Source organism: Sorex araneus, chromosome 4, assembly GCF_027595985.1.
Source record: "Sorex araneus isolate mSorAra2 chromosome 4, mSorAra2.pri, whole genome shotgun sequence".
Taxonomy (NCBI): domain Eukaryota; kingdom Metazoa; phylum Chordata; class Mammalia; order Eulipotyphla; family Soricidae; genus Sorex; species Sorex araneus.
Window position 1 is genome coordinate 165,253,287 of NC_073305.1, and position 12,606 is coordinate 165,265,892.

Consider the following 12,606-nt stretch of genomic DNA (forward strand, 5'->3'; position numbering starts at 1 on the left):
CGTTTCAGTCTGCCTGTGAGGTCACTGCAGTGTGTGGTAGCTGCCTATCTCCATAACCCAAACAGTCGGGTCTTTTCACAGACTTTCATTTTACTGAGCAAATGTCAAATCATCTAACTTTATCTCTGCAGAAGTATTTCATTAAGTATTTCTAAGTCTGTAGGACATGTTTAATTCATATTTGAACTGTAGTGGCCCCTCCCCCTGCCCTGTGCTTCTCTTCTAATTTGCATAGACTTCTGAATCCTTACGGATGTGAGCCTTGAGGAGGCTGACATGGGACCTCGGCTCGGCTGTGTTCTGCACACAGGCTCAGTGTGTCAGTAACTGAAATGAAATTTGGGCCTCAGTGGGAGCGAGTCAAAGATTAAACTAAAATTACTAGCTAGGGAATAGAACTCTTATTTAAGTTTGCCACTATAAATGAAAAAAAGGTATTTTTAGGTACCAGATTATAAATATTTAAGACTGCCAACTCTGCCAAATTTAAGAGGTTAGCGATCTAAATTCAAGTTTAAAATGTCAGTGAGTTATCTTTTACTTTCTAAAAGCCTCCTGCCACCTAAAAGTAACAAAAGAAAGTACTGAGTCACATATTTGAAATGGTAGAGTTGAAATTTATGAATTTTGAGATAGTTTCCAAGAAGTTATAAGGACAGCACTGTTAAGTGGAACATTTTTCTGCATGTTTTCACCTGTCACAAATCAATTTATTTTGCTTCTCAGTTCTGATTTTACATGTTGTGTTCCTATCTGATCTGACAAAAAGTCATAATACTACAATATTTTTACTCTCTTAAAAGTTGCTGGTTGTGGCCTAAACTGACCCACTGTTACCTGTCAAAAAGGATACAGGAAACAAGCTCAGGCCAAAGTTTCTTTCAGCTGCAAGCATCTGTCACTTCCCAAGAGACTTCAATTATAGTCACTAATAAGTAGTAAAAATTTAAGTGCTTTCTAAAACTTTCCCTTCATATATAAAGTAGCTGAGGGGTACAAGCTTGCAATGATGTAATTTCTGGCAGATATTTCTCTGGACTTAGTTACTAAAATACTAAAATAGAGAAATACAAAACTGTGCGGCCGCCAGACCTTCATTCTCAGCAATGGAAAACAAATTATCAAATGTTTCCTTTTCAGCAGGTCTGACTTTAGGGGGGAGAAACTCCAAACAATAATAGTGAGCTTTTTGTTGAAATATTGAATGTAATCAAAGTAAAGTGAAATTTATCAGTTACACAGGCTGGGGGAGGAGCTGGGGAGGTGGGGGGTTGGGGGGAGGTATACTGTGATTCTTGGTGGTGGAATATGTGCACTGGTGAAGGGATGGGTGTTCGAGCATTGTATAACTGAGACTTAAACCTGAAAGCTTTGTAACTTTCCACATGGTGATTCAATAAAAGAATAAATTAAAAAAAAAAGAAAATAAAAATTTCCCTTCATTTTTCAGAAGTAAAAATATTTATGCCCTTGGAAAATCAAGAAAAGCAAATGACACAGATTACCTACAGAGTAACCGGGCCTCTGAATAGAAATACTACTAGAAAATACTGAAAACACTTCCACACAGGGGCCAGAGAATAGTACAGTGGGTAGGGCTCTTGCCTCGGACACACCGACCCAGGTTCAATCCCGGGCATCCATATGGTCCTTAAGCACTGCCAGGAGTGATCCCTGAGAGAGAAATAGGAGTACACCCCAAGCACTGCCAGGCATGAACCCTCCAAAACCAAAAAATAGCAATTAAAAAGGACTTCAGTGGCTACTAGTGAAGGAACTGGTATTGGAAATTACATGCCTGAAATGCAATCATGAATAGCTTTGTAATTCAGGGCGACTCAATTAAAACAAAACAAAACAAAAAGACAATTCCATACATTATCTAACTCAATTTAACAGCATTTTCATTTAAGAGAGGAAGTCTTCCAAGTCATAAAACATAATAAAGATCCATTAACTAAATTGTTGGAGCTATGTTAGCATCCTCTCACAAATCTACATTAGAAAATAATACTGATTTTATGTTTTAGTAATAAATTATGTATTTGATCAGAATCATCTAAAAATATTCGTTACTTTCTCCATATCTTCTCACTTAACTCATAAAAAAACTAAAAACCTTACCTTTACTTATTTTTCCCTTTCTACACAATTAACTTTTCTTTCTGAAAGGTGCTTATTAGCATGTCTTTCTCTTAAAAGAAATAAATAAAAGAAAAAAAGTGGGTGTGAACAGTGAGAATAATTATCAGCTAAGGTTCTGATGTTTTCAAATAATCTGAAGGACAGGTGAGGCATATATGAAATTAGTTCTATGAGAATAGAATTTATTTTTAAAATCAGGATATGAACTTTGTAGCATTTTTGAAGCAACACAGTGATCCACAGTAAGACAAGACAGAGGCTCCTTTGCACAACGGGAATCTGAAACCAACAACTCTGCATTGTTTTGTTGAACTTGATTCTCTTAAGCAGAATTCAACATACTAATTCAGTCAAGGCCAGGCAATCTGGACTGCTAAAATAAAGATGACATTGCATGTTTACATACATAGTACATACTACATGATGTTCAAGCATACAAAAGAGTATTTACTCAGTGTTGATACACCAAAATAAGTAGCATATGTTTAAAAGAAACATACACTAAATTAGTGAAGGGAAACAAGGTCAACTAAATCAACTGTCACAAAATGCTTTTTAAGACACAGGTACCAGGTTTTAAAACACAGTTTTCTCTCACCAAAATAACTAGAAAATACAGAGAATGGTTTTAAAAAAAAGAAAAAAGAAAAAAAGTTCTTTCCACCATTAAGCACACACAGACCGAAAAGCCTGATGATTTCCCTCTAAGCACTCCACTGAATCATGCACATCAGCTAAAAACCATAATGAATGGAAATTTGTGTTAATAAAATTAATTTCAAACAAGCAAGCTAAGTGATTGACTTACAGGATCAGCTGGTGCAATGTTAGAATCAAATTGGGTCAGAGTTTGTGAGCTTGAAGAGCGTTCACTAAATGTCTCCCACTGCTGAACAGACAGAGGAGAGACAAGTCAGCATGACGAGAAAGATGGAGCAGAAGATCACTAGAGAAGACTGAGCAAAGTACTTCAGAGGTTGCACTGCAAGTTGTGTTTCAGAGGCCTGACAAAATTCTGTCGTTTCTAGTTTTCTGTAAACATCTGCTGGGCCATCTTGTAGTGGAAGGTGAGTGGCTTCACAACCAAATGTACTGCAACCATCTATTTCAATCTCCACACAAGAGATTCAAAGTCTTGCAAAATTAAAAATCAAAACACACGACACAGATGAAATCTGGGTGTTATAAATGGCAGTAAAATAAAAAAGTAAAGGGGTTTGTCTTGACTAGAGAGAGATTTAACTTCAAATCCCTTTAAAACCCATTTGCCACGCTCAACTTGAGCATCAAAATATTTGGTCAAAACAAAGCAAGTCAGTGTGACTTGCCAGTGCCACCCCTGAAAGATGATTCTATTATGGTCGTGCACGTACTTTATACACATGTATGAATATTTGATAAAATATCATTAAGATAAAATGCAAGGAGTTCTGGAATGAACTGTATGCGCTTCTGTCAATCTGTAGCAAGTCAACCCCTGCAATGAGCACTACGGACAGGGCCATGCCAGACCACAAGACAGAACTGCCAGTCAGGCACCCCCCACCCACCTCATGCGGCCACAAGGAGAGCAAACCAAGCATCTGAGTATGTGTTATATGTAGAAAATGTATTTTGATATGAAACGCTATTCCTCTCAAAGAGGCATACAAATAATCAAATTTCTTAAAATAGGTGGAGTGATACATCAATACTAACTTTAGGAAATTTCATTTGTTTTGGAGATTATTAGTAATATAGAATTTTCTACAAAAATTACATTAAAATTTCCATTAAAATTTGGTTAAAATGATCAGCTATCCTCTGAGGGAAAAACAACTACACATATACAATATATACACACAAATGTTCACACATAGACACACTACCCCATCAGACTATTTTTTTATAATTCCATGTGGAAAAGTATACATTTTTATGCTTCAAAGTTCGACTATTTAAAACAATGATATTCAATCTGTAAATATTAGCAAATGAACACATTGATAAAAATTATGTATGAAAATGGCTAACACCTCTTGAGCTCTTCCTACAGATTAGTTTTAAAATTATGAAAATTAATATACACTACTATTGATGGATTCCAGTTGTTTACTGAATAAAGCAAACCCATACTAATTCACTTTGGTCATGGGAAACCACTTCAAGGAAATGAATTGCCAATGTGTGTTACTAAAACTAACTCTTCAATAATTACTGTTGGATAGTCTAGAAGGTATTTTAAAAATATTCCTTTCCAAACTGCGGAAAAAAGTTTAAATCAATAGATTTTTGCCAAACAGAAAATATTTACCGATTTGTTGGCAGAGTTTTAGTTGGTTCATAAGACTATCAGGCTACCCGAAGAGCTGACAGACCCTCTTTATTCGGAATTTTAGCGTAAGGGTTAGGAGCAAGGCTCCAGAACCATGCGAGTAAAATCCTAGTTACAGTGTACAATCTTTGGCACATCATTTAAACCTCTCTGTGCTTCAGTGTTATCATCTGTAATATGACATTTCAATAATACCTACATTGTAAGAATGCTATAAGGACTTAAAAAGTTAACCATACACAAGGAACTTTCTAAATGGAACTGACACAGTAAAAGTGCTCAATAGATGTTCTAAAGTATAATTTGTGGTATTATTACTATTAGTGTGATCCCTAGTGTGTCTCATGTACATTCACAGGTGCTGAATAAATATCTGCTGAAAGAGTATTACTACTTTGGGGAAGAAAAAAACATTTAACTTTAATTACATATCTAAATAGACATTTTAATAATATCAGAATATTTTAAAAATCAATGTTAATTTCAATATTTTGATTTTCTTTGCTTTTCCAAATACAGTAAAAAATAACTGCCATTCATGATGCAGTTACAAGATATTACCAAACAAAACTTGTTATGAATATATAAAAAGGAAAATTAGGCTACCTACAACAAAGGGCTTAGAAGGGGCTTCCATTCCTAATCTTTACTGATTACACATTTTATTTTAATTAAATACTGAATTTAGAAACTTTATCAAAAAATTGCTTTATTTATGAACTAACTAAAATGAACTAAAAATACTCGTTTAGTCTGATATTGTTTCTAAAAATAAAATAAATGCCAAAAAAAGCGATTTTCAGAATACTGACTCTCTTCTCTGATAAAGTCTATCCACTAGGAAATTCTTTTGAAAATCCCTTCCTCCAGAAAAGTTTATATAAATGGAGTCACACCAAATGAATGAGCGATAGTATGGTGTTTGTGTCTGTTACAATGTCATGAAGTAGCATTAAGTACTTTAAACCTGCCATTTATTTCCTTGTTTTTAAACTTTTCAAAGTTAACTAGTGCATCTTTAAGCTATTATTTTTCTGGCTCTGAAAGGCACTGAAAGAACAGAAGTTTAAGAATTTTTTCATGGAAAAGTCAACAAGGCTTTATATTAATGTACTACCTGAAAGTAAAAATTTTAAAAGTTTAAGAAAAAATGTAACTTTTCCATAGGTAATATTCTAATATGTCAAAGTAGTTTTCAAATAGACCTCCACAGAACACTGAAGTTTAACAGGGGTGCTTTGAGGAGAAAGGGCTTGGGCCCCCTTTAAGTCTGTTAGGTGTAGTTCTACTTTTGTTTTACAGAATGGATTTTCAAAGCAAAGGGGAGAAGGTACCTACTTGTCTAAAATTGTTCTGCATGCTGTGATGGTGCTATAAATGACGTAGCTTTAACATTCAATAAGAATCAAATCACTCAATTTGTACTGAATAGAACTAAATATAAATTGCAGGGTAGGAGAAGTGGAAAGTGACGTCTAGTGCTAAGATTCATATATTATTACTGTATCCTTGCTTGCAGGAATGAGGCAGTGTGTGTAACATGGTAAGGGTGGCAGTGGACTGAATGGCAAAGGATCCGTGGCTAAATACTAGGCTCCTGGCCGTCTCTGGCGAGTAGATATTCACCCTTCCAATGGTTGGCTTCATGCATCTTCTATGTCTAAAGCACCGGGTTTTAGTTGAAATCAGTGGTAGAAACCAAATGGTGGTGTATATATATACATTGTGTATATATGTATACATATACACATACATACACATTACATATATGTATGAAAAGAAACTTTATAAACCTCAAGAGTCATATAAAAACATTTTCCAGTCATATTTAATATGTACTCTTGACTATGCATCATGCTAGGCTACATGCTGAAATATCTGGACTATCTTACCTTAGAAAAGCAAATAAAGATAGAAAAGGAAAGTTCTGCTGACCTCACTGCTCTGGTTCAGCTCGGGCCAAGTCTGATTCAGTGACGGCATCGACGGGGACTTGCTCGGAGGCGCTTCTGCGGGAGAGCCTGAGTACCCTACCTCACCTGGCGGCTCCCCCACACCTGCAGTTTAAAGACAAGGAGACAGTTAAAAAGTGTACTCTGTCTACTGAATATACTCAAACAGTTAAGCATATTAAAATACATTTTTTTTAAAAGACTCATGGAGTGAGCTGCGGTGTGCGGAAGCGGACAACCTGGTGGGGATGTGGTACTGGAACACCATCTACATGAAACCCGATCTTTAGCAACAGTATTGTAAATCAGTGTTCCCCAAAACAAAACCTCACAAAACATTTTCACTAATTATGAATGATCTGAGTTTCTTTCCTTTTCTCATGTTCCCAAAATAAACATTTTAAAATAACAGGGCCAAGATTTATTCCTCCCATTTCTTCTCTAGCTGCAACTATAGCTTCCTATGGAAAAAAAAATCTAATTCGGAATATTTTAAAAAGTAGTTACACTTGACAATAATGTAAACAGTGAGTCACATTCTAATAAGAGATGCATCCATACCAGTTCCCAAAGTGCACTGCATGGGATATTCATCACTAACTTATTTCAAAGACTTTTTGTACAAATAATAATGGGGACACTATATAATTATCTGTTGGAAGATCCCATCTGTATGTCAAAGAGCAAATAACTGTATTTCCCTCCAAAGAAAAGTTCATTTTAGCCAAATAAAGATCCCTCAATATTCCCTTGTAATATACTCTGGAAATGGATGATGTATATGGATTCATTCACATTTCTCCGAAAAGTTTCCCTCGGTACTGAAAAGGCCTATAGGTTTACAAGGCAGTTAACAAAAGGAGAGAAGAGAACCAGGCACTGGCAGAAAGCAAAGTCAATGAGCCCAGATGAAGCAAACATTTATCTTTAGGCTCACATCTACATATCTGTGGCTACAAAACCAGAACACAATTTACTTTGCTTTTATTGTGTGGCATACATTCTCTTTTCACCAACTAAAGGCTAAATTTAAAGTATCTCTGAAATTATAGTTTAAAAATGGAAGGAATGTCAATGGTAACTAAATTCTGCTGCCAATCTTGCAGCAAAAGTTTCACATGGCTTTAACTATAATCCCAGCATGAAACCACATTAATTACCAAATTAATAGGCGCACATAATCTGCTTAGAATCTGTACTAAAAATATGAATCTACCAGTGATGTTGGGCAAGCTGAATAAAATGGCATAATTTTCATCAGAAGGAAAAATATTTTCTATTAAGTGTGGCACTATTTTCTTTCTACTTTGGGGCTCTATTTTGGGCCACAACCAGTGGTGCTTGAGGGCTTTCTCCTGGCTCTGCATTCAGGGATGACTTCTGGCAATGCTGTGGGGGCCACAGGCGGTGGCAGGAATGGATCCAGCCCTACAGCTGGGCTACTTACTGCTCCAGCCCTGCGCATGTGGCCCATTTTAAAGGGCCTAAACACGGTCATGTAAGAATTTAGCAATGCATAGGTTTTTTTCAGTGTCTACATAAGAAAATGCTAACATTTTAGTGCCTAACATATGGGACCTACTACAGAACAGGTAATCAAGCATTTATTGAATGAGTTGTTTTATGTGTTCTTCATTTAAATTAAGTTTACTCTTTGTTATTTTCCTAGAAAAAATGATCTACTGATTATTGTTTTTTAATTTTTAAAAATTTTTACATGAATCACCGCACAGCCGATAGGGCATTTGCCTTGCACTCGGCCGAACCGGGTTTGACTGCTCTGCCCCTCTTGGAGAGCCCGCAAGCTACTGAGAGTATCTCACCTGCACGGCAGAGTTTGGCAAGCTACCTGTGTTGTACTCGATATGACAAAAACAGTAACAAGTCTCACAATGGAGACGAATAGTATAAACAATTTCTTTCCAAGCTTCATATTCCATTACCGATTTTAAAAAAATTACCACTTGGGATGGTATACAAAGGGCCTAGCATGATGGCCTCTCTGTATCTGTATTGTAAACCATAATGCTCCAAAGTAGAGAGAGAAAAAGAAGGAAACTGCCCGCCACAGAGGCGGGGGGGGGGGGGGGGGGAGGGGGGGAGGCATGGGTGGTAGGAGGGATACCGGGGACATTGGTAGTGGGAAAGCTACACTGGTGGAGGGATGGGTGTTCAATTATTGTACGACTAAAACTCAATCATGAAAACTTTGTAACTGTATCTTACGGTGATTCAATTAAAAAAAAAAGAGGAAGAAAAAGAAAGCTTACCAAGTAAGCAGATCATCAAAGGCCGAAGGAAAATCTATCTATTTAAAATTAAAACCAGATTTTTTTAAATGGGAGAATGTGCCAAACAAGGTATGAAAACACTCAAGCAAAATACTGATTAACTTGTAAGTATTAAAGATCTTTTAAAAGCAGTACTAATCAATATTTTATATAAAATGTAGTAGTTGACCTAGGTAAAGATCAACAAGTAGATAGACGGCTTCCATCATTAAAGTTAATCTACCTAAAATAAGGACAACATTTTTATACAGAGAAGAAACAAGTACACTGGGGAGCATGAAGAAAAAACAATTAAAGAAATTTAACTTGGTGGGGGGATGGTAATCTAACAGGAGAACCAAAACAGGCATGAATTCAGAGGGTGAACATCTACTGAGAACGGAAAGGTGTAGGGCTGGGTAAGAAGTTAAGGCACTGTTTCTTAGAGTTCTCCTTCTAGCAGATGGCAGGCCATCTTTACTTCATTCATGACTTTCACAGCACAATTGTAAAGAAAAGAAGCCATTTAGCGAAAGCATAATGAAGGCACTGTTAATTATCCTAGTGGACTGGACTCCCTCTCCGGTCCCAGTGCGCTATGTGTCATGACACACGACACGTCAGAGCAGCTCTAAGTCAGAGAGGCTTCAGAAAGAAGACACTTATTCTCAAGTTGTACATTCTCAGGTCAGTCAAGAGAAACTGGTATTTCCCCTTAATTGTTAAGTCCCAAAGCCAGTCATTTATAATGACTTTTTAAGTTAAGTATGTCTACATTCAAAGGGGGACTGGAGTGATAGCACAGCAGGTAGGGCATTTGCCTTGCACACAGCTGACCTGGGTTCAATTCCTCTGTCCCTCTCGGAGAGCCTGGCAAGCTACCAAGAGTATCCTGCCCGCATGACAGAGCCTGGCAAGCTACCCGTGGTGTATTCGATATGCCAAAAACAGTAACGAGTCTCACAATGGAGATGTTACTGGTGCCTGCTCGAGCAAATCGATGAACAATAGGAAGACAGTGACAGTGACATTCAAAGGAGTACTGAACATATAGCTTACTATAAGGGCGGGGGGGAGGGGGAATCAGTAAGTTCTGTTCATTGCAAAATCAAAAAAATCCAAATTGATCATTTACAAAAGGCAATGCAGATTTAAATCTACTACTGTGTAATGAGAATGTCTACAGCAAATAAGACAAACTGCATATGCTGGAACAGGATAAAAGAGTTTTGGCTACTTTAAAACTATGCTTAGACTTTGGTCTTGGATTATATAACTAAGAAACCTAGCGGTAGGGAAAGTGGGGAGTGGAGAGAGGTGGGGAAGGGAGGGACCAGAATCAATGTAAGGACAGTGGTGGACAGTCCTGTGTACTCAAAACCATAAACGCCAACACTATTTTAACAGACTGAACTACAGTGAAAATTTCTTAATCATCCAAAAAAGCAGTAAAGCAATAAAATACATATAGATTTAGGCTAAAAAAGTAATGTTTCTCTTTGTTACACAGCACAAAGAGAAAGGTCAAAAAAAAGGTCAAGAAAAAACACTGAATTTCCAAAATTCAAACTTCAGCCTCAAAATCCAGGCAGTAGATCAAATTTACAAAGACCCAGGTTTTATTTAAACAGAACAAAAACCCTATCACTGACTGCATGCAGAAGTCAGATTCACCCATCTGAATGCAATAGGTAACTGCATCAGACGCGTTCTTAGAAAGCGACATACGACAGATTACGCTGGCCATTTTTCAAACGATTTAAAAGTCACAGCTTGAAATACAAGGCTCAATTTTTAAATCAATGATACAGTCTGAGTCTCAATCTACCACAGCTTCTTCCCTTTGCTTACAAGCAAATAAAAAAAAAAGATTTTGGGGGTCTTCTTCGGGGAATAGGGGTGGGAACTAAAAACAGTTTAATTTTAATTTTTTTTAAATTTATAAATAATTTTATAAATTAAAATTTTTTATAAATCTATTAGGAACTTATTTTTAAATTTTTACAGTTTTTTAAATGTAATTCGCAATCTGTTCCTGCACCTCTCAGCTACATTTGCCACATTTCACTTTGCTGTACTGAGACTCAAACTCAGGGCCTCATACATGTGAGGCAAGTGCTCTACCAATGAGCTACCTCCTGACCCTTTGCATTTCCTCACTGTCACTGTCATCCCATTGCTCGTCGATTTGCTTGAGCAGGCACCAGTAACGTCTCCATTGTAAGACTTGTTACTGTTTTTGGCATATCGAATATGCCACGGGGAGCTTGCCAGGCTCTGCCATGCAGGCGAGATACTCTCAGTAGCTTGCTGGGCTCTCTGAGAGGGGCGGAGAAATCGAACCCAGGTCGGCCGTGTGCAAGGCAAAAGCCCTACCTACTGTGCTATCGCTCCAGCCCTAGTCAAATAGGTAAATAAAAATACCCTTGAATCCAAATAACCTAACCCCAAACCCCCTAACTTTCAATTCAAGTTAGAGGTTAACTTAAAGCCTTCTAACTTCCTGAAATGATCAGGAAAATTCCCAAACAATCATGTTTCTGAAATTACTCAAATCGCTGCTAAGCGTTTTCTCAGAATTTATTCTTAAATTTTTACAGATCTTTAAATTGTAGGGCTTGGGGCCACACAGCATGCTCAGGAGCTATTTCAGACTCAGCTAAGGATTCACTTTGGGCTGTGCTCAAGGGATCGAATGTAGTACCAGGGATCGAACCAGGGCAGGCCAAATGCAAGGCAAGTGCCTTACCCCCCTGCAAGACCTCTGCAGCCCACTGGTTTTTACCAACCAATGGTGATCTTAACAATCAGCGTACATGGGGCCAGAGAGGGCACAGCAGGTAGGGCGCTCGCCTGCATGTAGCTGACCCAGGTTCAATGGTCCCCCGGCAACTCAAAGAGAGATAGATCCCTGAATAGAGCCAGAAGGAAGCCCTGAGCACAACTGAGTGAGGTTTAATAACAAAACATAAACAAAAAAAAGTCAGTGTATTTTTAGTGTAGAGGTCAGGTTTTGAAGCATGACATCATATCTCCAGACTGAGAACAGAACGAAGAAGAGTAAATCAATGGTTAGAACGTGCCCAGGGTCACAGCAGTAAGCAGCCAAACTAGAAGTGCACTCAAGATTCTTTTATTTAGGGGAGAGGGGTGTGGGCAGTGGAAGGGGATAGGGGATGTCTCCCAAGCAGTGCTCAGGGGCCTGAGGGGCCACTGTGGAGATACTAGTTCAGCTAAGCAGCTTGACAGGCCCAGGAGTGCTGAGGATTGAACTGGGGGGCCTCCACATGCCGGGTAAGCATCCAACCCCCGAACCATCTCCCCGTCCCCATACTTAGATTCTTAATTCAAGGAGCACAGCAGTGGTAGGCATTTTATTCTCCTGCTAGGATATAGGCAATAAGGCCAGATCATATGCATTCCTACGCAGTAAACTGCTCTTCTGAAAGCCAAATTGTCCTTCGCGGTTTTTCTGTCTGCTTTTCAGCCACACCCAGAGGTGCCTGGGGGTGGTTCTCCAGCAGAGGTCAGGAGACCACACAGTACCGGGAATCAAACCTGAGCGCTGCATGTGAAGTGTGCGCTCTAGCACATGGAGCTGTGTCTCCTCTGACCCCCCAGTACTATTTTAACTTATCTTTACAAAAGATAAGTTTTATATCTTTATAAAAGATATGGAGGGGCTGGAGCGATAGCACAGTGGGTAGGGCTTTGCCTTGCACGCGGCCAACCCGGGTTCGAATCCCAGCATCCCATATGGTCCCCTGAGCACCGCCAAGAGTGATTCCTGAGTGTAGAACCAGGAGTAACCCCTGTGCATCGCCAGGTGTGACCCAAAAAAAGCAAAGCAAAAAAAAAAAAGATATGGAACTCCAGGGCTGGACTGTTAACACTGAACCCAGTTCAATCCCCACCACTGCATGGT

At 38.3% G+C, this 12,606-nt stretch overlaps 1 protein-coding gene across 6 annotated transcripts in view; it reads right to left on the reverse strand.

Annotated features, from left to right (window-relative positions):
• REPS1 (RALBP1 associated Eps domain containing 1) overlaps nucleotides 1–12,606 on the reverse strand; it is an 82,577-nt gene that overhangs the window by 18,315 nt on the left and 51,656 nt on the right. For 3 of the 6 annotated variants that reach the window (XM_055135193.1, XM_055135195.1, XM_055135192.1), the window contains exons 9-10: nucleotides 6,395–6,516; nucleotides 2,954–3,034 (exon numbers count right to left, since the gene is read on the reverse strand). In XM_055135193.1, coding sequence (XP_054991168.1) covers nucleotides 2,954–3,034; nucleotides 6,395–6,516 — 203 coding nt within the window. The remainder of the gene's footprint in view (nucleotides 1–2,953; nucleotides 3,035–6,394; nucleotides 6,517–12,606) is intronic. The other 3 variants (XM_055135197.1, XM_055135196.1, XM_055135194.1) reach the window with 2 other exon arrangements.